This window comes from Macaca mulatta, chromosome 17, assembly GCF_049350105.2.
Source record: "Macaca mulatta isolate MMU2019108-1 chromosome 17, T2T-MMU8v2.0, whole genome shotgun sequence".
NCBI classification, from domain to species: Eukaryota; Metazoa; Chordata; class Mammalia; order Primates; family Cercopithecidae; genus Macaca; species Macaca mulatta.
Window position 1 is genome coordinate 67,573,227 of NC_133422.1, and position 27,305 is coordinate 67,600,531.

The 27,305-nt window shown below is 37.2% G+C and overlaps 1 protein-coding gene across 9 annotated transcripts in view; it reads left to right on the top strand.

Moving 5' to 3' along the window:
• Positions 1–27,305, top strand: part of PIBF1 (progesterone immunomodulatory binding factor 1) — a 278,245-nt gene that overhangs the window by 30,366 nt on the left and 220,574 nt on the right. For all 9 annotated transcript variants that reach the window (XR_003724327.2, XM_077974341.1, XM_077974345.1 and 6 more), the window contains exons 6-9: positions 12,738–12,871; positions 17,909–18,017; positions 18,645–18,826; positions 26,197–26,322. Coding sequence is in view for 8 of the 9 variants with exons in the window: in XM_077974341.1 (XP_077830467.1) it covers positions 12,738–12,871; positions 17,909–18,017; positions 18,645–18,826; positions 26,197–26,322 (551 nt within the window). In the remaining variant the exon portion in view is untranslated. The remainder of the gene's footprint in view (positions 1–12,737; positions 12,872–17,908; positions 18,018–18,644; positions 18,827–26,196; positions 26,323–27,305) is intronic.

The window sequence follows — 27,305 nt, forward strand, 5'->3', positions numbered from 1 at the left end:
CATTCAGGATTTTAAATTCTGTTAAAGCCACATTAAATCATTAAAGCCACACAATTACACAATTAATTTGACTCTGCTTTTGTTTGTGTGAGATGAAAACTGTTAAAGAAATTTAATAGAAGGTTTTTTTTTGGAGGGGTGGGGGTTGGGGGGAGACGGAGTTTCGCTCTTGCCCAGGCTGGAGTGCAATGGCATGATTTTGGCTCACTGCAACCTCTGCCTCCCGGGTTTAAGCGATTCTCCTGCCTCAGCCTCCTGAGTAGCTGGGAGTACAGGCATGCGCTACCATGCCTGGCTAATTTTTGTATTTTTAGTAGAGGGGATTTCACCATGTTGGTCAGGCTGGTCTTGAACTCCTAACCTCAAGCGATCCTCCCACCTTGGCCTCTCTAAGTATTGGGATTACAGGCGTGAGCCACTGCACTTGGCCAGAATGTGATTCTTGACCTTTAAAAAGAAATTACTCTTTCTGAAGTGGCAGTTTTAGTGGATTTCTGGGATTTCCTTTTGTAATTTTTTCCAGATCTTTAGTTAGTTGGAAATAAAGTCTAGATACTATTATAACACTGGAAAATAGGGCTCATCTTTTACTTCAAGTCTGGAGTTTATTTACAAGTGCCAGTAATGTAGTTTAATTCTAGCATATTTTGAGCTATATTATGTATATGATCTTGTGTATGGTACTTTATGTTTGTAAAAGTGCTTATAGATAACTTTATTTCCTACTTATGAATTTTCTCTATTAGCAGGTCAAAATTTTGGTTGATCACATGCAACTCAGCTGTGTGTTGCTGTTTTGCCATTATAGAGTTAGTTCAGTATGCTTTTTCATTTCAAAAAGATGTCATGTTAGAGATATAGTGTAAGGCATTAGTGAGTCCACACTTAATAAAATTATTACATTTCATGAGGAAATGGTGAAATATTTTTCTCTTATGAGAACTTTAGTAACTAGGAAGCAAGAAGAGTTTTGTCAAGATAACTTCCTTGTTTTGAAACTTACATTCTTTAAAAAATTCTGCAAGATTATCTTGAGGTTCATCTTAAGTATTCATGCGTAATTCAGTGAATTTTATTTGCATGAAAATCAGTTATTTCATTGATGAAACATTTGTTTATTAAAATTTTTATATTTTAGGGGGTATTAACTGTTTTCTGAGATTTCTTTTTATCTTATCCAAGTGATGAGCTTAAAGTTTCTTTATAAGGTACATCTTTATGAAGATACCCATCAGTTATAATTATACTAGAATGCTTAACAGATTTATTAGTAAACGGTGATAGATTTGCCTCTTTATATTAAATCTAAAGTGCATAAGCACTGCTTAAAATTTAGATTCATAGCCACCGACATGGGTTCTATTTTGGTCTGAGGTGGAACTAAAAACATCAATTTTTTTTTTTTTGAGACAGAGTCTCGTTCTGTTGCCCAGGCTGGAGTGCAGTGGCATGATCTCAGCTCACTGCAAGCGCCGCCTCCCGGGTTCACGCCATTCTCCTGCCTCAGCCTCTCGATTAGCTGGGACTACAGGTGCCCGCCACCATGCCCGGCTAATTTTTTGTATTTTTTTAGTAGAGATGGGGTTTCACTGTGTTAGCCGGGATAGTATTGATCTCCTGACCTCGTGCTCCACCTGCCTCGGCCTCCCAAAGTGCTGGGATTACAGGTGTGAGCCACTGCTTTCTGGCCAGAACCTCCATTTTTAATAAACAACCCAAGATTCTAATGTGGCAGGTTCATGGATCATGACTACAAATCATTTTTTAAAGTTATTTTTGTTAACTTATTGAGATTTAAAAATAACCTTAAATTTTTAATTATATTTCACGATTTGAAATTTGTATATTGACTGGGCTCCATGAGTCATGCCTGTAATCCCAGCACTCTGGGAGCCTGACGTGGGTGGATCGCCTGAGGTCAGGAGATCAAAAACAGCCTGAACATCGTGAAACTCCATCTCTACTAAAATAGAAAAGTCACCTGGGTGTGGTGGCAGGCACCTGTAGTCCCAGCTACTTGGGAGGCTGAGGCAGGAGAATCACTTGAACCCAGGAGGTGGAGATTCAGTGAGCCGAGATCGCACCATTGCCCTCCAGCCTGGGTGACAGAACGAAACTCCGTCTCAAAAAAAAAAGAGAGAGAGAAATGTATATATTAATGCCATTTCTTGCCTCCAATATAAAATTAATATATTTTAATGTATTTAACAAATTCAAGAATATAATTGGAGTCATACACTATTATGTTACAACTTGGACTTACTAAAATCCATCTCTTGCCTATACCTCTAAAATCTCTAAAAAATTGCTGCTTCACAAACCTGTTAAGTTTTTACAAATAACACAAATGACTTATGGATAAAAGTGCATGAGGGGAAAAAATTCATGGGAAAGCTAAAATGAATGCAATTTTAAGTATGACATTATTGGGAAGAAGCTTCATTTAGTTGATTGTTTTATACATGCCGTATGAAGAGACATAATCTTTTAAAGAGTAATGAGACTTTTTTTGTCCTTTGCTACTGTGTGTATAATCTTTAGTAAATCTAGGAGCTTTTAAATTTTAGGGGCAAGTTTTGAAGGGCTTATTGGGTTTTGAGATGAAATTTTGAACCCAGTGGCCAAAAGGGTGTATCACTACATTATGGCAGGGGAAAACTCAGGAGGAAACTTAACCAAATACCTTGGTTTAAATCCAGAGATACCATGATAACTTCGTTCTCTTGATCTGCATAGTGTTTCTCAAGCCAGATTCCACAGATATGTTTTGGAGTACCTAAGAGTTCTTTCTGATAATTTTTAATTTTATGATTTAATTTTTTTAATGACCTCAGAAATTAATAGATGCATATGATGGTTCATCACGATGAGTAATTTATAATAGAGTACTATCACTATGATGTCATTGCCCATGTTTGCATTTAATTTTGTCACGGCATTAGCACCACAGATGACAGTTTAAAAAAACAGTAGTCAACTGTCCAGGCACAGTAGCTCACGGCTGTAATCCTAGCACTTTGGGAGGCGGAGTCAGGAGGGTTGCTTGAGCTCAGGAGTTCTAGACCACCCTGCCCAACCTGGTGAAACCCTGTCTCTACCAAAAATACAAAATCTCCAGCCTGACCAACATGGTGAAACCCTATCTGTATTGAAAAATACAAAAAACTAGCTGGGTGTGGTGGTGCAGGCCTGTAGTCCGAGCTACTCGGGAGGATGAGGTGAGAGAATTGCTTGAACCTGGGAGGATGAGGTGAGAGAATTGCTTGAACCTGGGAGGCAGAGGTTGCAGTGAGCCAAGATTGTGCCACTGCACTCCAGCCTGGGTGACAGAATGAGACCCTGTCTCAAAAAACTACCAAAAAAAAAAAACCCAAAACCAAAAACTTCGCCCGGTGTCGTGGCTCACATCTGTGATCCCAGGTAGGAGGATTGCTTGAGCCTGGGGTAGGGGTGGGGGAGCAGAGGTTGCAGTGAGCCAAGATTGCACCACTGTATTCCAGCCTGTGTGACAAGGTGAGACTCCACCTCAAAAAAAAGAAAAAGAAAAGAAAAAAAGAAAAATAAGAAAGAAATAGCCATCAACTTAATTTGTAGGTTAGGTATTTCAGCCAGATAAAGGCCAGGTGCTATCATGCATTACTATGAATAAAAGTTTCACAGTTCAAATAGAGAAAAATGATGGCAATATAGTCATCACACTACTGAGCATAGTCTTGCCAAACTCAAAATTAAATGAACTCCTGCTAATTTTACTGTTTTAATGTTAAATTATATAGTCAACATTACTGAATAGAATAAGATTGCTGTTTAGGCTTAGTTGAAAGGAGGAAGTAAAGGAATTCTAGGGGATGAAAATGTGAATGCATTTCATTTTTTCTTTCTTTTCCAGTTCAAATTATCCCTCTCTCAGCTGTCTTCTGGCAGGCAGCTGGATCTGAGTGGAAGTCTTGGGCTTTGGGAAAGCTAGTGTTCCAGTTACATATTGCTGCATAACAAAATCACCCTAAAACTTGCTGTCTCAAAATAATTTATTTGTCACAGCTCTGAAGGTTGTTAGGTTCAGCTGAGTTTTTCTTACTTCACTGAGACTGGGGTCATCTGAAGTCTTCTTTAGTCACCGGTTTGGAGCCAGGATGATATGACCAAAACATCACTCCCTTTCCATTTGACCTCTTCATGTGATCAGTTTGGGCGTCCTTCAACATGGCAGTCTCAGGGCATGGCGGCTGGCCTCCTCCAAAGCAAGCATTCAAGAAACTCAGACGAAACTTAAAGACTTCTTAGGATGTAACTTCAAAATCCCAGAAAATTGCTTCTCCCACATTCTTTTGGTTAAGCAGATCATTAAGAGGAATAGACACACTTCTTAATTAGAAAATAGCTTCCTGCATACAAGGGAAGAAGTCGATAGAGACCGTCTTGGAGATAGGCTACCAAAATTTGAGATTTCTCTCCCCTGACTTGAGTGAAAGCCTAGAAAATGTGAGAGAGCCCCAAGCAAGGGCAGAACAGATTGTCAGCAGAGCTCGGCCTATACAAATCTGTGGATTACTCCCTTTACTCCTCACCCCAAATAAGGTGGATAAAGTCTCCTTTGCCTCCACTAGGTGAGGGAATGGATGTACAGTGTTCTGTTAAAAGAAGGACTCTCACATTGACCTTCAAACCAAGCCCATCTCTATTTGTTTATAGGAAATATGCTTAATGCAAATTGATAAAGATTGAAAAATGGGCCAGGTGCGGTGGCTCACGCCTGTAATCCCAGCACTCTGGGAGGCTGAGGCGGATGGATCACCTGAGGTCTGGAGTTCGAGACCAACCTGGCCAACATGGTGAACCCCGTCTCTACTAAAAATACAAAAATTAGCTGGGCGTGGTGGCAGGCGCCTGTAATCCCAGCTACTTGGGAGGCTGAGGCAGGAGAATTGCTTGAACCCAGGAGGTGGAGGTTGCATTGGGCTGAGATTGCACCACTGCACTCCAGCCTAGGTGACAAAGCAAGACTCTGTCTCAAAAAAAAAAAAAAAAAGAAAAGAAAAATAATTACTTAAATAATTTTAAGAAAAAAATTATATAATAAATTTTAAGAACAGATTATATAGTTTCTATTTTTTATCATAATTTAGTGAAACCAGAGATAAAAGGTGAGGAGGAATAAACTTACGTGGCAATTAGAAACCTATCTTTTGGATCAAACAGGAAAGAAAAACTGAAAGCAATTAAAATGAGAACATTTTTGGATCAAAATTCTTAGACACATTTAAAGGAAAGGAAATCTTTAAAAAGATTTAAAGGAAAGGAAATCTTTAGATTTGCCAAAGGAAAATCTATAGCCTTGAAATGCCTTTATTATTTAAAAACAGATAAAAAATAAAGACATGTAGTACTCATCTTGAGAAAGCTGGAAAAAGATAAGTAGAAGTAAGGTGTTTGGAATTAATTGACATGAAGTAAGGGAAAATACATACAATTCTGTGGCAATAAGCTTGAAAACAGAAAGGAAAGTGATTGTGCCAACAAAATATAGTTTACTAAAATTGACAGAAGTGAGAACTTGAATTAGAACAGTTACCATAGAGGTATTACAAAAATGAGTAAAAGTGTACAACTGATAAAATTACCAGCAGGTTCACAGATAGATTACCCCAAATGGGTTCACAGTTGATTTAAAAAGAGACAGCTAGTTCCACTTACTTATACTCTACCAACTATTGAAAAAGAAATTTCTGAGAAAGAGACTACAACAGCAAAATAAAACATTAAGGCCAATTTTACTGACTACTACAGATGTAAAAATTTGAAATAAAATGTTAACAAATGAACTTTACCGTTGTATCAAAAGAATAATACTTATGATTAAACAGAATATATTCCAGCACAGAAAGCATAATCCATTGCATCAGCAAATTAAGGGGGAATAGCTTCATGAACATATGGACATATCAGATGCAAGCAATTAGTGTTGAACACTTAAGATTTTATCGCTTTCTTCATATGAGCTTGTTACCTTATGAATGAAATATTTCCCCCCACATTCATCTCTAGCAAGAAAATAAATTGATTCATATGAAGAAAACTAAAATCTTGAAACATGGAAGCATCATACCTTAAGTAAGACAAGCTCATTAAAATAGCAATTTTTATGATTAACATATTAATCAAATGTAGTTAAGTTATAGTCTCATTTTTTTCCTGATAATTTGTAGGCGTTGTTGGAGGGAAGAAGTGTGGTATAGGACTTTATCCTTTCTATCAACTTTGTTAATACTTTTTAATTTTTATTGATCTGTATTTCCAGACAAGCTCTCAGTCTGTCATTCAGGCGGGAGTGCAGTGGCATGATTACACCTCACTGCAGCCTTGAACTACTGGGCTTAAGCCATTCTCCCACATCAGCCGCTTGAGTAGCTGGGACTACAGGCATGCACCATCACACTGTTACTACTGTTAAGGCTTATCTCAGTTACTCAAAAGGCATGGGAAACCATACTTTTCTTGCATTGATAAATTTGGGGGTTAATAAGTGATACTTTTAAGATAGTTTAGCAACTTGGTCTCTTTAACATTAAGACTTAAATTTGTTTGGTTCAAACATATTTGGGTCAATGCCTGTTGAGAAGCCAGTATTTCAAATTTGTTATGGTAGTTTGCTGAATAAAATGTTGGCTATAAAAGTTGCCTCCCAGTACATCAGTGTAGCATTTTGCAGTGGTGGAGTCTGCTAGACCCATGAGCTAGGGGGTGATGTCTTAATACTCGTAATAGAGTGTGTAATACAATAATGACCACATAAAAATAAATGAGCCAGTGAATCAGTGTACACACTCTGCAGAAGCATCAGGTAAATCCAGAAAAGTTGACTTGCTAGAGCAATAAGTAGGAGAGACAGAATCTGAACCCATGTTTGTTATTCCAATCTAGGGTCCACCACATGTGATGAAAGTTACCTTTCTTCATTCTTGAGTTTTGTTGGGCGTGGTGGCTCACGCCTATAATCCCACTTTGGGAGGCTGTAATCGCAGCACTTTCAGGGCTGAGGCGGGCGGATTCCTTGAGTCCAGGAGTTCAAGACTACTCTGGACAACATGGCAAAACCCTTTCTCTACTAAAAATACAAAAAACTAACCGAGCATGGTGGCATGCCTGTAGTCCCAGCTACTCGGGAGGCTGAGGTGGGAGGATCATCTGAGCTTGGGAGGTTGAGGCTGCAGTAAGCCGAGATTGTGCCAGTGCCCTCCAGCCTGGGCAACAGAGTGAGACCCTGTCTCAAAAAAAAAAAAAAAATTACGGAATTATTTTTTTCTTTAAAAAAAAAAAAAAAGCCTCGGCCAGGCGCAGTGGCTCACGCTTGTAATCCTAACACTTTGGGAGGCCGAGGCGGGTGGATCACGAGGTCAGGAGACCGAGGAGACCATCCTGGCTAACACGGTGAAACCCTGTCTCTACTAAAATAGAAAACATTAGCCGGGCGTGGTGTCAGGCACCTGTAGTAATCGGGAGGCTGAGGCAGGAGAATGGCATGAACCCGGGAGGCGGAGCTTGCACTGAACCGAGATCACGCCACCGCACTCCAGCCTGAGCGACAGAGCAAGACTCTGTCTCAAAAAAAAAGGCCTTAAATATTTATTTGAATTCACATTTATTCAAATGGATATAGTTGAAATTTTAGCATGTAATAGAAATTGTTAAGATTTTCATTTTAACGCATAGTAGACTTTACCACTTCAGATTTTGCCTGTCGTTAGAAGTCAAAATTCTTTTTGAAAAATTTCTTGAAGATCTCAACTATGACAAGAGTTGTCTCTGGCAGCAAAACAGACTTCATTGTGACTTCAAGGGACAGCCTATAGCAGTCAAAACTTAATTAGGTTTCTTGTTCTTTTGAGTATTTAATTGCTTGGATTAGATTATTGATAATGTGAAACTTGAGGGAATTCTGACAAGTGAATTCTTAGTTTTCCAGAATAGCTAACCAACTCTTTCTTACCATTCACTGAACTGTTGTCCAATGTAAACTGCTTCAGATTTGAACCTTAAGGTAAATGTCACTATATCCTATTTCCAATTTCCGTAGTTGTCCTCCACACAGGCAGGAGTTCTTCATTTATTAAAGATTTATTTTGAGACATAGGTTACTGCTTTCTTCTCAGTTTACATCATGGGAGAGACAAAAGACTTCAATGAAGTTTAGAAATTCATTACATCCATAGTAATTGCCTTTTATTGAGAACAGACATTGAGACTTGACTGTTATTGGCCCATTTACTATGATGTAGAAATTTTCTGTTAGAAAGGGCTGATGACTGGAAATTTTATGTGTCCATTTCTTTATGTTTGAAAAGTTTACTTTTTTTGCTTCTTTTGTTTTAGTCTATTTAATGTCCTCTTTTGTTCCTCTTCTTCCGCAGACATTAATTGCAAACCTTCTATGTAATAGGCAGAGTATTAGTTACTAGGATTATAGAAAACTTCCTTAAAGTTTTCCTTATGATGTGGGAGACAAGTAATGGCTGCCCACAGCACATGTGATACATTTTTCTGACAGGTAAGAATCAGGTGTTGTGAAAAAAATAGGATAAACTCTAAGTTAGAGCTGGAGCTTAGTCTTCCCACAAACGTTGATGCTAAGCTCAAGCCACGGAAGGATGCAGAGGAGGATACAAAATAGTCTTTTCTACTCTATAGCTTTAACCACGGTTCTACGCAGTCATGGGGTTTATTTTGAGGGAAGATGCTAGTTTTCCTGTTTCCAATGCTATGTCTTACTCTATTTTAATTGCTCACAATAAGTGCAGGAGATTTTTAAATTCAAAATACAAAAGTCATAATTTAAGGGGAAATTTTCCAGTTGAAAAATTGTAAATAAAGTGCTGGTCGAATATATGCATTTCTATACTGCGCTTATACTTGCTTCTGTTTATACTTGCACATGGTATTTATATTTAAAGAAGATTTATAAATATATACATATACGATATATATGCTATATATAATATGAATAATAAATACTACACTCTGTATATTCTCCTATGGAACTGCTCTCTGAATATCCTGAATATTTCAGGATCAGATTATCTTTATCGTTTTAGATCTTTGCAGTTGCACTCACAGAAAACACTGCTTCTTTGGGAACTCGTCATCTGGATACCCCACCTTACAGTATTTCTCATTTGCAGACCACTGGGACATTCCTCTTTGTTTAATGAAAGCCTTGCTCTAGATTTAGTCTTCCTTTCCACTTCAGCTGCTACCTAGGTTACTTATGTGATTAATTCATCTGTAGCCTTGGCCTTGAATTTTATTGATCTCATCTCTAGTGATTGCCTTTTCTCCACTTTAACACTCAGTCTTATAGCCCACATTTGGTTCCTTGTCACCCAGAACTGAGTTACTTCTGAAGTTATCAATTCACTTTGATCCACTAAACATCCTATTTCCTATATTTTTATGTTTTCCCATTGTCTGCTTTCAACTTGTCTTTAACAATTTCCAATCCATATTATTTATTTATCAATCCTTTCCTAAATTTATTTTCTTCCCTCACCACGTTATCAGTCTTAAACTTTTTTTTTTTTTTTTTTTTTGCCAGTATCCTCTAATTCCTCTCCCAGCTTTCTTTTTATCAAACCAGACTGAAAAACTCTCAACTCTTTATTTTTCTAGCTGAGCACTACTGGCAAAAATCACACAAGCAGTAACAAGCACTATCAGTTTATTGTTATCAGCCTCAAATGGACCCACACAATTGGTCATAATTCTGTTATTTCTAGTTCTCTCATTTTTCGCAGAGGTTACTAAGGCAACCAGCCACTCTTCTTACATCTCCAGTTTTCCAGATTTCTTGTCACATTCAGCAGATGACTTGGCATTTCATTTCACAGAGAAAGTGGAAATCCTCAGATGAGAACTCCCACAGTGTCCTTCCACCAAATCTACTCACATCTGCACTCATTCTGGTTTGTTTGTTCTTACTGTTTATAATGGAAATAGTCTTGCCCTCAAGGGGTGGGAAAATCGTATGCCTTTAGAAACCAGGTGGATAATATAAATTTGTGAAGCCTTAGGGTAAGAGTAGGCTGTGGCCTGTAGCAAATTGATAAGAGCTATCTAAAATATTCAAGTTGTTAATACTCTGTATCAGCTGGAAAAAGCCTGCCTTGATGAACATGGCCTCTGATCTAAGACTAATCTCCACATCTAAGCTGTGGATCCCATATCCTGAAGCCTTTTTCAGGAGTATGCTTCATTCCCCTGAATATGCCCCCTTTTCTCCAACAGTAATTCATCTTTTGCTATTAGTTGTTTCTTATCAATATTTGAATATTGTCAAGCTTGTTTCATCTTTTAAAACCTTCATTGACCCTGTTTTCTTCTCTAGCTACTAGATTTTCTCCACTTTTACTGTTAAACTGTAGAAAGAGTTGCCTACTGATTTGGATTTGACAAGCTTAGGTTAGAGTCCTCACTCTACTGCTTAGGAGCTCTGAGACTTTCCAAGCCTCAGTTTTTTTCATCTGTGAAGCTGGGGATAATTTTTACATCCCATCATAAATTTAAGTATTATGTCAGACAATGTATATAAAATAGCCAAAAACAAGCACATACTGAGTATTTAGATATATTTTTTTTAGTCCCTGGCACTCCACCTTCTGCCCCTACCCCTGAATACTCTAAAGGCTTTTTGTTGGTTCTCAGTAGTATTTCTTAGTACCAATCAGTAGTGTTTCTCAACATTATTGACTGCTTCAAAGCACTGTCTTCCACTGTTTTTCCTGACACACACCCCTGGTTTACCCATTGTTTCTGCGAATACTCCTTTGGGTTTTTTGGGATATCTGTTTTTTGCCCATCCTTTAATGTTTATATTCCTTGTATTTATTTTCCTCCAAATTCTGTCATGGCGTTTGTACAGTTATTAAAGTTGAACTATTAATTTGGCTGTGATCTCTTTGGAAGCCAAAGCAAAGAGGAAGCATTCTAACAATATTAATTTATAGTTAATCAGCATTTACTATGTTAGGCATTTTTATAAGTACTTTACATGTATTACTTGATATATGCCTCACGAGAACTCTGAGGTAGGAGACCAGAATAAAGAGGTAAACTAACATGCGCAGAGTCTTACTGCAGGAATTCAATTTTAGACCGTTGAATTCTGGAGCTTGCCTTCCTAGCCATAACACTATACTCTCTTCCAAAACAGTGACCTGATTAATGGTGTTTAGAAGGGTAACGCGTTCTTCAGAAGAACTAGAGATTCTTGTAGGACTTAGGTCCGAAATGATGTATGTGATGATCCTTCAGGAGGTGATAGCGTATCCTCAGCTGTAATCCCATAATAAGTACCATGGTAACATTCCATTCTCATGTAAAACTTCAGTGTAGAACAAGAACATAATACCATACCAAAGCAAAACACACTGAATATAGTTTTTCCATAATTACTTCTCTTAAATAGCCCTTCGATAGAAATTTGGGGACTGAAATATCAAAGTTATATTTAGTAGTTTAAAAAGGACAGAATTGTCTTACTCATCTTTGTATCTGTAGTGCCTCACCCAGAACCAATCACACAGAAATGATCCAGTCAGTATGTGTGGAGTGAATAGGACCTGATTTAGCTGGTCAGCTACTTAAGCAGTAATGACTTAACACAGGATGCATTTAACATGCCAGCTTCTGAAGGTGGAGCTGATTTGTTGCAAGATTTGATGAGTTCAAAGAAAGAAATTAAGTAGGAATTTAGTCCCATCTCCTTCCCTTCCCAGCTTCCCATATTTAATCATTTCTTTATTGGCCTTTATTTCATTCTTATTATATACCTGGCAATGTTTAAAGTGGTGGAGGTCCAGCAGTGAGCAAGACAAAATCCCCACCCTTAAGATGTTTACACTTTGGTGAGATAAAGAGAAAACTAATATGATGGTAATGATACAGTGAGATCAGTGCTCTGAAGAGACAACATTTAGATTATATGCAGGTATTCAGGCAGTGGGAACAGGTTAGAAGCAGCATTAGTGGGTTCAGAGAACTTCAGATCTCCATTAGGGTTGGAAGGTGAAGTGTGAATATTAGGAATGGTGAGAAATGGGGCTTGTAGTAAGCAGCACCAGATTGTAAAGAACCTTGTGACCAACTTTAAGGTTTTTACTTCCATTGCTCTTCCCATATCAGCAATGCCTTTCTTACATGCTGCTGGCATGGGGAGAGTAGAGGGAAGAACAGTGTAAAGATGTGTTTCCAGGGTCACACGATTCCTTTTTTGATGAATACCAAAATTGGAACTGCGTGATTAATCTCTTCAGTAATGATTTTTCATTGTAGATACTGATATCCATATGACTTTTCATCTCTAAATTGTAAACTCAAGAAGAGGAAGTGTATTTTATTCGCTTCTGTATCTTTAGCATCTGATAGTAGTAACTCAGTAAATGTTTTTTAAAAGCCATTTAATATTTGTAGTCATTTATGTTTTAGCCTAGTAACTAAAACATAGTTGTTGTATTTTTTAATTTGAAAAACAGTTTAAGTTTTAAACAACTGAGTTTACAGACCACTGTGAACTTAAGATTGCTTGCCTTTGAGTAGGGAAAAATTACTAAATTTAAAAATCGAGGAATTTTTTTGTTGTTTAATTACAAGGACGATCACAGCTTGACAGAAGACTTCAATACAGAATTTGGTCAACTATTTTAAGTGTTTAGTCTGAAATGTGTTATTATTCTTTTGATTTATAGACATATGAGGAAGATAGAAAAAACTACTCTGAAGTTCAAATTAGATGTCAACGTTTGGCCTTAGAATTAGCAGACACAAAACAGTTAATTCAGCAAGGTGACTACCGCCAAGAGAACTATGATAAAGTCAAGAGGTAAGTAGTTAAAATGGCTGTGGTAGTAGTTCTCCATTTTAACGTGCATCAAAGTCACCTGAGTTTTTACCAACAATCGTTAATTTTACTTTTTACCTTATTCTTCTTTACACAAGTGCATGCAGTTTTAGCAGTTTGTTGGGTTTATGTTGTATTTTTATATTGGTTGTTTTTGTTTTATTTAGGTGTCACTGCTGTCTTAAAATGTAAACAAAGATAGAAACCCAGTAAAATCACACGTGTGTAAATATTTTTTCAGGGTTGTTTGATGATTGTTTTTATGTAATGGAATCAATTTAAATGCTTAACAGTTTTCCCGGAAGTTTTTTTCAGCTGTTCCTTCCTGACAGAAGACACATACTCTCTCAAAAAAAAAAAAAAAAACAAAAGACACTTTCTGAGAATATATTTCCTAATATTTGCTACTAGGTAGCCATAACAAATACCTTTGTTTAACGAATATTCTTTTCTGTTGTTTGTTTGGTAATTTAATGAGCTCCTACTTAGCTGTGTGTCCCTGGTACATCTCTTTTCATTCTGAGCCTAAGTTTCATCTTTTATGAGATGTTGCTAATACAGATAGCTGCACTATATAAACTAAGATCAAATAAATATTTATGAAAGCCTTTAAATATATATGTACTGTGTATGTAATATAAATGGAATGACCTTACCTTAATTGTTCACTCCACCTGAAATAATTCTTAAAATGTGGTAGTCACTCAGTGAATATTTGTTAAATGAATGAATGATTTAAATTGCATAATTTAAATTATAAATTACATAATATATGTGAATTTGCAAAGATTTGTGCATAGAAGATTGGCATTTCTACTCCCATTATGATTGACACATGGTATTTCTTATATATGTGGTGTTATGCCAAAATATGATAATTATTGGAGCTTTAAATCCTTGAGAGCTCTGCTCAGTGGGCTCTGGAATAAAGCTGGAGTTCAAAAGAAGCATTTAAAAATAAAGTAGAGGCATGGTGGCACATGCCTTTAGTCCCAGGTTGAGGTGGGAGGACTGCTTAAGCCCAGAAGTTCATGGCTGCAGTGAGCTATGATCATGCCACTGCTCTCCAGCATGGTGGCAGAGTGAAACCCCATCTTTTAAAAATATAAAATAAAAAAGAATAAAAATTAAATAGATTGTGATGCTAAGATGATACCAGTTGGTATTTTGATGTCCCCACTGCCGCTATCAATGACTGATACAATACAAAAAGGGAAAACTAAAATGCGCAGTCATCAGAATAATCCACCAGGGCCATGGATGCTCAAGGAAACAAGATGAGTCATGAGTTGTTAATTACTGAATTTGGGTGATGGGAGCATGGGTGTTCATTATATCACCTCTATTTTTACATACGTTTTCATTTACTATAATAAAAGCTTAGGAAGGAAAAATGTAGCCTTGATCAAAAAGGTTGATAAACATCTTTATGGTAGAAATTTAATAGGAAAACAAGAAAGGACTCAAACTATCACCCTTTTTAGTTCACTCAGTAGAAGAAATGAGTTTAAAAACAGACAGGTCATGAAATACAAGATAAACTGGGGAAGAAAAAACAAGCCTTTTATGCCCTGGGTAAATTCTCACAAATGTGCAAAAGAAACAGGTGTGTGGATGTTAATTGTGTCATTATTAAAATAAATTCAAATGCTTTTCAGAAACAGAATGGAAAATAAATTGAGATTTATCCTGCAATATAGTTTTTTGTAGCAGTTAAAATCATTAAATCAGATGTGAATGTATCACTTTTTTTACTAGCAGTTCCTTATTTTCTGGCATAACATAATGTTCCTAGTTTTGGTTTTTGTTTGTTCATTTTGTAATTTCATTGCCTCAGCTTTTTCTCTAAGAAATCTTGATCTCTTTTAGTGGGGAATGCTATTTAGAAATTAAGATTTGGATGCTGTGGTCATGGCTACATTGGTCATTATTTCTAGGCCCTTTGAGTAGGCAGAGACAGTGGAGGGAGAATGAGGAGGAGGCTTAACACACTATGGATGAGATCATACTGATACTTCTTTTTTTTTTGAGACGGAGTCTCACTTTGTCACCCAGGCTGGAGTGCAGTGGCATGATCTTGGCTCACTGCAACCTCTGCCTCCCAGGTTCAAGTGATTCTCCTGCCTCAGCCTCCCGAGTAGCTGGGACTACAGGTGTGCACCACCATGCCCAGCTAATATATATTTTTTGTTTGTTTGTTTGTTTGTTTTTGTTAGTAGAGACACGGTTTCACCATGTTGGCCATGGTTGGCCAGACTGGCCTTGAACTCCTGACCTCAGGTAATCTGCCCACCTTGGGCTCCTAAAGTGCTGATATTACAGGCATGAGCCACTGCACCCAGCCCACGTTGATACTTCTAATTCCAATTCAACACTGCAACAGCCAGTTTGAAGAGGTGCCAACTGGCTAAATATGGCAAACTTGAATATCACAATAAATAGTGACAATGATGAATTATAGTCCATTGAACAGAATAAGAGTTTTTAAGTGCAGGCTAATAATAAATACAGAAAGGGATCTTAAAATTTTTTTTAATATATCATCTTTACCACTTTTTAAGTGTACAGTTCAGTGGTAATAAATATATTTATATCCTTTTTGGGAAAGAGGATCTTTATGGTTGAATGCCAACCAATAAATGTATATGCATGTAAGAATGACCATTTTGTAGCCGCATAATAATATTGATTCAGAATCATCATTGGAACATAAAACCATCAAGTAAAAGTATGTTAGGGAATAGGATATTTACACAAAGCATCTCTTCACAATTATTAATTTTAAAGGGCAAAAGGATACCTTTATAGTTAAACTCTGGCAGATGCTACCTTAACCTAGTGATCAAAGTTACTATCACCAATAATGGGATAAACTGACATCACATACCTCAGTACATCTTCATATAATACACTGAGAATGCATTTCTCTATCTGAGAATCATTTCTGTAGTATTCCTGCCCAAGTGCCTAACCTGAATCTAATAGTAAAGAAACTTCTGACAAGTGAAAATTAAGGAACATTCTATGATGCAGTTAGCCTGTGCTCTATAAAAAGTCATAAAACACCAGGAAAACTAAGAACTCTTAAAGGTTAAAGGAGACGAAAACCACATGACATCTAGCTGCATGGTAATAGATTACAATGTTATGATAATAGATGCTTGGATTACCATTATGGTGATAGATCCTTGGCTCAGGGAAAAAAATATTTCACAAAGGGCATTTTGGGAGATAATTGACAAAATTTGAAAATGGATTATATATTAGATAATAATATTGTCTTAGGGCTAAGTCTCCTGAGTGTGATAATTATACTGTGATTATATAAGAGGCTATCTTTAACCTTAGTAAATTCACACTGATTTATTTAAGGATAAAGGGACCTAATGTCTCAGTTGAGGAAACAAGTGCACATGTATGAGTATGTGTGTGTCGGTATGTATACACATGTAGATACATGACCCTTGGCCAACACGGGGTCCACTTATATTCAGGTTTTTATCAGCGTAACACCAGCTGAAAATACAATTTTCATGGGATGTGAAACCTGAATATACAGAGGACTGACTGACTGACTGGTGGGATCTGCAACAACTGCAGGACTTCAGCGTGTACAGATTTGCGTATTCAGGTTGTGGGGGTGGGTCTGGCACCCATTCTCTACATATACCATTAGACAGCTGCACATATTCACATATATTAACAAGAGAGAGGAATTGAAGAAATATAACAAAGTAATATTTAGTTAATATTACAAAACAAATACAACAGTATTAATGATTGGTAAGTAAAAGTATTAAGAAGAACCAGGCTGAGTACAGCGTGTCATGTCTATAATCCTAGTGCTTTCAGAAGCGCAGGCAGGAGGGTCACTTGAGCCCAGGATTTTAAGACTAGCCACAGCAAGTCAGCAAGACCGTCTTTCCAAAAACAAAAACAAAAAAATTAAATTAGTCAGGCACATGGTGGCATGAACCTGTAGTCCTGGCTATCTGGCAGGCTGAGGCAGGAGGATCACTTGAGTGCAGTAGTTCCAGTCCAGCCTGGGTGACAACAGTGAGACCCCCATCTCATTAAAAAAAAAATGTATAAAAAATGGTTTTTTTTTAAATTGCATGTAAAAGCACAAAATGAAATTTTAATTTTTTAAATTAAAAATAATCTAAACATTCTAAAAATAAAAAAGCACAAAATACTTGTAGTAATATGTATCAGAATAGAAATACTGATAGTCATCTTTACTTATTGGGTTTGTATGTGATTGTTATTTTGTGCTTTGCTCAGCTTTTCTTCAATAAATATAATATTTTGTTAACTAGAGGAAAAGAAAGCTTTCTAAACGTTTTTGAAAAGCTGATGCAAAGGAAAACAATTCCTAACAGCCCTCTCTTTGGAAATACCAGGTGGGTCAGTGAAATAAAGTGCAAAGGCACTACTGACTGCAGGGAAGTAGTTAAGAGTTAGTAAATCGATTTCTCTGCTCATTTTTAAAAATGTCTGTTGTAGGTTTTAGTCCAATTCTTGCTATAACTTTTTTGGGGAACTTGTCTTAAAATGGAAATTAAAATTTAGGTAATCATAAACAGTTTGTGAATGAAATAGTCACAATAATGCCTGCCTACGTATCTACTATGCAATCGGAATGATAAGTTGTGTTTTTTTACCTTAACTGAACTGAAAGCCTAGAGCCATGTATACATTCTTTAAAAGTTTTGACCTCAAGATAAGATTGAAGATGACTAATGAAAAAATACCAAATGTATGTTAGTAAGTTTTATTATTATGTAGTTTATATATTTATTCCTTAAAGGTAATAAATTGATTTTTATGTATTTGAATAAGGTCTGAAACAGAGTCCCTTCTAAATCTGAAAAGTAGATACTTTATAGTTCATGGAATTACACTCAAGCCCCATTGCTAGTGTCTCTATTCAGCATCCTCATGCATAGTCAACCCTTTTAAAGTGTTAACTGTAAAAGGGGATGTAACATTTACATGTCTGTTGGAATTTTTTAATAGTGAACGTGATGCACTTGAGCAGGAAGTAATTGAGCTTAGGAGAAAACATGAAATACTTGAAGCCTCTCACATAATTCAAACAAAAGAACGAAGTGAATTATCAAAAGAGGTAAGCTTATGAATAGAGTCACTTATATTGAATTGTATAGTATTAGTGAAAAAAATAGCCCGGAGTAGATTTGAGGCAGAGACTTTTTTTTGTTATGTAGTTCCTCCCAAAAAGAGACTTTTTTTTTTATTTTTTAACTTTTACTTTTTTTTTTTTTTTTTTGACCGGAGTCTTACCCTGTTGGCCAGGCTGTAGTACAGTGGTGTGATCTTAAGAGGCTCACTGCAACCTCTGCCTCCCAGGTTCAAACGATTCTCCTGCCTCAGCCTCCTGAGTAGCTGGGATTGCAGGCATGTGCCACGATGCCCTGCTAATTTTTGCATTTTTAGTAGAGACAGGGTTTCATCATGTTGGGCAGGCTGGTCTCAAACTCCTGACCTCAAATGATCTACCTGCCTTGGCCTCCCAAAGTGCTGGGATTACAGGCATGAGCAACCATGCCCAGCCCCAAAAAGAGACTTTTAGTAGCTATTTTTATATTTTTAAAAAGTTGCATGCCAAGAATTAGCCCTTTTTAAAAGGAAAATTTTCATGGAATGAAAACATGAAGGAAAGAAATTAATACAGTCAACATTGAAAAGTAAGATGGTATCACTCTGGATACTTTTTGTTTCTACATGTATGTAGGTAGCCACGTTACAGCAGACTGTTACTCTACTACAAAAGGATAAAGAATATCTCAATCGCCAAAATATGGAGCTTAGCGTTCGCTGTGCTCACGAAGAGGATCGCCTTGAAAGACTTCAAACTCAACTTGAAGAAACCAAAAAGGCTAGAGAAGAGATGTATGAAAAATACATAGCATCCAGGCAAGATTTACATTATTTCCCACATAAATAGATATCACTTAACACATTTTCTTTGAGGGAGCTCTTGGCTTTGGGGAAGATTAGTGATTTTTTTTTAAGGTCTATAGGAAAATATTAAGATAAGACCTAATTTTATTTTATTTTATTTTATTTTATTTTTTGATTTTGACATTTCTGCTTTCTGTTTGCATATATTTACGTGGTGTAATTTTCCCATGTGCCTTTATTTTAAAACTTTGTCATTTGGTTTTAGGCACGTTTCTTGAATATAGTAACGAGCTGATGTATCTGTTAGGATAATTTGGATTGCAAATAATGCAGAAGAATTTAAAAAATGAAGTGAGATATGTTTGCTTTTTTTCTTTTTTAATTATACTTTACGTTCTGGGGTGCATGTGCAAAATGTGCAGTTTTGTTACATAGGTATACACGTGTCATGGTGGTTTGCTGCACCCATCCACCCGTCACCTACGTTAGGTATTTCTCCTAATGTTATCCCTCCCCTAGTCCCCCACTCCCCAACAGGCCCCAGTGTGTGATGTTCCCCTCCCTGTGTCCATGTGTTCTCATTGATCGACTCCCAGTTATGAGTGAGAACAAGACAGTGTTTGGTTTTCTGTTCTTGTGATAGTTTGCTGAGAATGATGTTTTCCAGCTTCATCCATGTCCCTACAAAGGACATGAACTCATCCTTTTTTATGGCTGTATAGTATTCCATGGTGTATATGTGCCACATTTTCTTTATCCAGTCTATTATTGAAGGACATTTGCGTCAGTTCCAAGTCTTTGCTATTGTGAACAGTGCTGCAATAAACGTACGTGTGCATGTGTCTTTATAGTAGAATGACTTATAATCCTTTGGACATATACCCAGTAATGGGATTGCTGGGTCAAATGATAGTTCTAGTTCTAGATCCTTGAAGAATTGCCATACTGTCTTCCACAATGGTTGAACTAATGTACGCTCCCACCAACACTGTAAAAGCATTCCTGTTTCTCCACATGCTCTCCAGCATCTCTGTTTCCCGACTTTTTAATGATTGCCATTCCAACTGGAATGAGATGGTATCTCATTGTGGTTTTGATTTGCATTTCTTTAATGATCAGTGATGATGAGCATTTGTTCATATGTCTGTTGGCTACGTAAATGTTTTCTTTTGAGAAGTGTCTATATCCTTTGCCCACTTTTTGATGGGATTGGTTTTTTCTTGTAAATTTATTTAAGTTCTTTGTAGATTCAGGATATTAGCCCTTTGTCAGATGGATAGATTGCAAGAATTTTCTCCCGTTCTGGAGTTTCCCTGTTCACTCTGATGATAGTTTCTTTCACTGTGCATAAGCTCTTTAGTTTAATTAGATCCCATTTATCAATTTTGGCTTTTGGGGCCGTTGCTTTTGGTGTTTTAGACATGAAGTCTTCGCCCATGCCTACATCCTGAATGGTATTGCCCAGGTTTTCTTGTAGGATTTTTATAATCCTAAGTCTTATGTTTAAGTCTGATTCATCTTGAGTTGATTTTTGTTTAAGGTGTGAGGAAGGGGTCAGTTTCAGTTTTCTGCATATGGCTAGCCAGTTTTCCCAACAACATTTATTAAATAGGGAATCTTTTCCCCATTGCTTGTTTGTGTCAGATTTGTCAAAGATCAGATGGTTATAGATGTGTGGTGTTATTTTTGAGGCCTTTGTTCTGTTCCATTGGTCTATATATCTGTTTTGGTACCAGTACCATGCTGTTTTTGTTACTGTAGCCTTGTAGTGTAGTTTGAAGTCAGGTAACGTGATGCCTCCAGCTTTGTTCTTCTTGCCCAGAATTGTCTTGGCTATGTGGGCTCTTTTTTGGTTCCATATGAACTTTAAAGTAGTTTTTCCCAATTCTGTGGAGAAAGTCATTGGTAGTTTGATGGGGATAGCATTGAATGTATAAATTTGGGCGTTATGGCCATTTTCACAATATTGATTCTTCCCATCCATGAGCATGGAATGTTTTTCCATTTGTCCCCTCGTATTTCTTTCGGCAGTGGTTTGTAGTTCTCCTTGAAAAGGTCCTTCATATCCCTTGTAAGTTGTATTCCTAGGTATTTTATTCTCTTAGTAGCAATTGTGAATGGGAATTTACTCATGATTTGGCTCGCGGTCTGTTATTGGTGCATAGGAATGCTTGTGATTTTTGCACATTAATTTTGTATCCTGAGACTTTGCTGAAGTCGCTTATCAGCATACATAGATTTTAGACTGAGACGATGGGGTTTTCCAAATATACAATCGTGTCATCTGCAAACAGAGACAATTTGACTTTCTCTCTTCCTAGTCGAATACCCTTTATTTCTTTCTCTTTCCTGATGGCCCTGGCCAGAACTTCCAATACTGTGTTGAATAGGAGGGGTGAGAGAGGGCATCCTTGTCTCGTGCCAGTTTTCAAAGGGAATGCTTCCAGTTTTTGCCCATTCGATATGATACTGGCTGTAGGTTTGTCATAAATAGCTCTTATTATTTTGAGATACATTCCATCGATACCCAGTTTATTGAGAGTTTTTAGCATGAAGGGGTGGTAAATTTTGTCAAAGGCCTTTTCTGCATCTATTGAGATAATCGTGGTTTTTGTGATTGGTTCTGTTTATGTGATGGATTACGTTTATTGATTTGTGTATGTTGAACCAGCCTTGCATCCCAGGTATGAAGCCAACTTGATCGTGGTGGATAAGCTTTTTGATATGCTGCTGGATTTGGTTTGCCAGTATTTTATTGAGGATTTTTGCATCAATGTTCATCAGGGATATTGGCCTGAAATTTTCTTTTTTTGTTGTGTCTCTGCCAGGTTTTGGTATCAGGATGATGCTGGCCTCATAAAATGAGTTGGGGAGGATTCCCTCTTTTTCTGTTGTTTGGAATAGTTTCAGAAGGAATGGTACCAGCTCCTCCTTGTACCTCTGGTAGAATTCGTCTGGGAATCCGTGTCATTCTGGTTTTTTTTTTTTTTTTTTTCGGTTGGTAGGCTGTTACTGCCTCCATTTCGGAACTTGTTATTAGTTTATTCAGGGATTCGACTTCTTCCTGGTTTAGACTTGGGAGGGTGTATGTGTCCAGGAATTTATCCATTTCTTTTAGATTTTCTAGTTTATTTGCATAGTGGTGTTTATAGTATTCTCTGATGGTAGTTTTTATTTCTGTGGTATCAGTGGTGATCTCCCCTTTTTCATTTTTTATTGTGTCCATTTGGTTCTTCTCTCCCTTCTTCTTTATTAGTCTAGCTAGTGGTCTGTCTATTTTGTTGGTCTTTACAAAAAAAAACAGCTCCTGGATTCATTGATTTTTTGAAGGGTTTTTCGTGTCTCTATCTCCTTCAGTTCTGCTCTGATCTTAGTTATTTCTTGTCTTCTGCTAGATTTTGAGTTTGTTTGCTCTTGCTTCTCTAGTCCTTTTAATTTTGATGTTAGGGTGTCAATTTTAGATCTTTCCTGCCTTCTTTTGTGGGCATTTAGTGCTATAAATTTCCCTCTACACACTGCTTTACATGTGGCCCAGAGATTCTGGTACATTGTGTCTTCGTTCTCATTGGTTTTAAAGAACATCTTTATTTTTGCCTTCATTTTGTTGTTTACCCAGTAGTCATTCAGGAGCAGATTGTTCAGTTTCCATGTAGTTGTGCGCTTTTGAGTGAGTTTATTAATCCTGAGTTCTAGTTTGATTGCACTGTGGTCTGAGAGACAGTTTGTTATGATTTCCATTCTTTTGCATTGCTGAGGAGTGTTTTACTTCCAATTATGTGGTCAATTTTAGAGTAAGTATGATGTGGTGCTGAGAAGAATGTATATTCTGTTGATTTGGGGTGGAGAGTTCTGTAGATGTCTATTAGGTCTGCTTGGTCCAGATCTGAGTTCAAGTCCTGAATATCCTTGTTAATTTTCTGTCTCATTGATCAATCTAATATTGATGGTGGGGTGTTAAAGTCTCCCACCATTGTTGCATGGGAATCTAGGTCTGTTTGTAGGTCTCTAAGAACTTCCTTTATGAATCTGGGTGCTCCTGTATTGGGTGCATATATATTTAGGATAGTTAGCTCTTCTAGCTGCATTGATCTCTTTACTATTATGTAATGCCCTTCTTTGTCTCTTTTGATCTTTGTTGGTTTAGAGTCTGTTTTATCAGAGATTAGAATGGCAATTCCTGCTTTTTTTTTTTTTTTTCCTGCTTTCCATTCGCTTGGTAAATATTCCTCCATCCCTTTATTTTGAGCCTTTATGTGTCTTTGCACGTGAGATGTGTCTCCTGAATACAGCATACTCATAGGTCTTGACTCTTTATCCAATTTGCCAGTCTGTGTCTTTTAATTGGGGCATTTAGCCTGTTTACGTTTAAGGATAATATTGTTATGTGTGAATTTGATCCTGTCATGATGCTAGCTGGTTGTATTGCCCGTTAGTTGATGCAGTTTCTTCATAGTGTTGATGGTCTTTACAATTTGGTTATGTTTTTGCAGTGGCTGGTACCAGTTGTTCCTTTCCATGTTTAGTGCTTCCTCCAGGAGCTCTTATAAGGCAGGCCTGGTGGTGACAGAATCTCTCAGGATTTGCTTGTCTGTAAAGGATTTTATTTCTCCTTCCCTTACAAAGCTTAGTTTGGCTGGATATGAAATTCTGGGCTGAAAATTCTTTTCTTTAAAAATGTGGAATATTGGCCCCCACTCTCTTCTGGCTTGTAGGGTTTCTGCAGAGAGATCCCCTGTTAGTCTGATGGGCTTCCTTCCCTTTGTGGGTAACCCGACCTTTCTGTCTGGCTGCTCTTAACATTTTTTCCTTCATTTCAACCTTGGTGAATCTGACGATTATGTGTGTTGGGGCTGCTCTTCTCAAGGAGTATCTTTGTGTATCTTGGGGTTGCTCTTCTCAAGGAATATCTTTGTGATGTTCTCTGTATTTCCTAGATTTGAGTGTTGGCCTGTCTTGCTAGGTTGGGGAAGTTCCCTTGGATAATATCCTGAAGTGTTTTCCAACTTGGTTCCATTCTCCCCATCACTTTCGGGTACACCAATCAAACGTCGATTTGGGCTTTTCAAGTAGTCCCATATTTCTTGGAGGCTTTGTTCATTCCTTTTTATTATTTTGTCTCTAATTTTGTCTTCTCTTCTTATTTCATTAAGTTGATCTTCAGTCACTGATATCCTTTCTTCCACTTGATCGATTTGGCTATTGAAACTTGTGTGTGCTGCATGAAGTTCTCATGCTGTGTTTTTCAGCTCCATCAGGTTATTTATGTTCTTCTCTACACTGGTTATTCTAGTTAGCAATTTGTCTATCCTTTTTTTCAAGGTCCTTAGCTTCCTTGCATTGGGTTAGAACATGCTCCTTTAGCTCGGAGGAGTTTGTTATTACCCACCTTCTGAAGCCTACTTCTGTCAATTCGTGAAACTCATTCACTGTCCAGTTTTGTTCCCCTGTTAGCGATGAGTTGTTATCCTTTGGAGGAAAAGAGGCATTCTGGTTTTTTTCGGCCTTTTTGCACTGGTGTTCCCTGTCTTTGTGGATTTATCTACCATTGGTCTTTGATGTTGGTAACCTTCAGATGGGTCTTTGAGTGTCTTTGAGTAGACGTGCTATTCCTTTCTGTTTGTTAATTTTCCTTCTGACAGGCCCCTTTGCTGCTGACCTGCTGGAGTTTGCTGAAGGTCCACTGCCAACCCTGTTTGCCTGGGTATCACCAGCAGAGGATGCAGAACAGCAAAGATTGTTGCCTGATCTTTCCTCTGGAAGCTTCTTCCCAGAGGGGCACCTGCCAGATGCCAGCCAGAGTGCTCCTATATGAGGTGTCTGCTGGCCCCTACTGGGAGGTGTCTCCCAGTTGGGATACATGGGGATCAGGGACCCACTTGAGGAGGCAGTCTGACCCTTAGCGAGCTTGATTGCTGTGCCGGGACATCCACTGCTCTCTTCAGAAACTGTTGGGTAGGGACATTTAAGTCTGCTGAAGCTGCACCCACAGGCACCCCTTTCCCCAGGTGCTCTGTCCCAGGGAGATGGGGGTTTTATCTGTCTATTTTATTTTCTTACATGATATTCCTTTCTAGTTGGTTTTTTAAAAGACACTGTGGCTTTTTTCAGCAATACCAAAAGCCTATTTCTTTTAGATAGATAAATATATGCTATGACTGTTTTTTTATTTGTGACATAATTTTTTAAATTCCTATGACTAATATCTCTATGGAAGTATGTTTTAAAGGAAAGTATGAAAGTATCTCTATAGAAGTATATTTTGGAAGAAAATCTCAGTATGCTAATGATTTCCTATGTGAAATGTAAAAGAATTATGAGGAGGTAGTATCACATTCTGTTTTAACTTATATGCCCTTCAGTGAGACTCCCTATGTTTTGGTCCTGCCTTCTTTCTTCTACTAGATGTGTAGAAGTTACTAAAGTACCTTAATACTAATAACTTTTATAACCCTTGAATTATTCTTATCAACATACCAAAAACAAATATGCTGGGTGCAGCGGCTCACACCTGTAATCCCAGCACTTTGTGAGGCCAAGGCCGGAGGATTGCTCGAGGCCAGAAGTTTGAGACCAGCCTGGGCAACATAGAAAATCCTGTCTCTATAAAAAAAGTTTTTAAATTAGCAAGGCACAATGTCAAGCACCTGTAGTCCTGCTTACTCGGGAGGCTGGGGCAGAAAGATGGCTTGAGCCCAGGAGATCAGGGTTACATGATTAATGTGCCACTGTACTTCATCCTGAGTTACAGAGCAAGGCATTATCTCTTTAAGAAAAAAAGAAAAAATACTAAAACACAACAAATTTTACCTTAAAGGTAAAGGTAAATTTTACTTTTAAAGAGTTCACAGATTCATAATTTTTTCCTAGCCTGTAGTAGTTTTTCATACCCTATATAATACTTTGACTTGGCTAAAAGATCCTGGTGTGGCTGTGGTTGTCATGCTTGGAAGCAAAGGATTCATAGACTCAGAGTCATTTCATTTTTATATTTTTGTAATATTATTCATCTCTCAACATCATCCTACCAGATTATTATTTTTAAATGAAGGACATTCTCAATTTTAAAATAAGCTTCAACCATATGCATTAAAACTACTAGAAAAGTGTTTTGGAAGATGAATAGTTATCCCACATGAATTACTAAGTTTTCATATAGTAATTAAGTCTTTTGGAAAATAATGTTTAACAGGTTGAAATCTTAGATCATACTAGTTAGGAACAGTATTTTTAGGAATTATAAAATTTTATACTTAATAGTTAAGTTTTTCAGGTAACATAGTTTATAGAGCATACTCGATGAAAGGTATTAAAATCTTATATAGAGTACAGAAGCCTATCTGTTTCAAAAGAAAATTTATGGTTGTTCCTTTTGTCTCCTTCAGAGACCATTATAAAACAGAATATGAAAATAAACTACATGATGAACTAGAACAAATCAGATTGAAAACCAACCAAGAAATTGATCAACTTCGAAATGCCTCTAGGGAAATGTATGAACGAGAAAACAGGTAAAAAACAAAATGTGGTATCTTATTTATCTTGGGAGGTTATAGAAGCTTTATTGAAATTAAATGCTATTTCTATTATATAATGTCTTTTGAATACATTAAAGAAAACTTGTCATAAATAGAAATCTAAATAGAATGAGAACATGAAAGTTGTAAAGTCTTAGAACAAGATTTACTAGACTAACCTTTTTGCTCTGTTATTCCTGTTATGTCTTTTTTTTTTTTTTTTTAAGATGGAGTCTCACTGCACTGGAGTGCAGTGGTGTGATCTCGGCTCACTGCAAGCTCCGCCTCCTGGGTTCACACCATTCTCCTGCCTCAGTCTCCTGAGTAGCTGGGATTACAGGCGCCTGCCAGTACACCCGGCTATTTTTTGTATTTTTAGTAGAGATGGGGTTTCACTGTGTTAGTCAGGATGATCTCGATCTCCTGACCTCATGATCCACCTGCCTCGGCCTCCCAAAGTGCTGGGATTACAGGCATGAGCCACCGTGCTCGGCCTCCTGTTATGTCTTTTTTTTACACTAGTGACTTCTGTTTTTGCATTTGCTTCAGTTCAGATTGAAGACAGATGAAAAGGAAAGAGTACTGAGATACCAGTTCTTCCTGTATTATACCAACAATTTCTCCTGGAAACTTTTTAAAACTAGAATAGTAATTTGAAATATACACATGCCTCATGCCTCATTTAGCTGCTGGCTGTGAAAGATGTCATATTAGGTAATCCTGAAGTAATATCATTTTCATTCATGCAGTTACTTTTAGATCAGTAAATATTAGGCTCACCTGGTTAGTGATTGGCAGAATTCGGGAAAAATAAATACTATTTATTTCAGTGGCAGATATTTTTATGCATTGTTATAGAGTGGTTTTTGAAAGTTTATATTTTAATAAGAAAATTATTTTGAAATTGACTTGTGATACTAGTTTATCAGCACTGATTTGCTTATATGATATTTTGATTGTTGTCGGCAAGGCTTTAA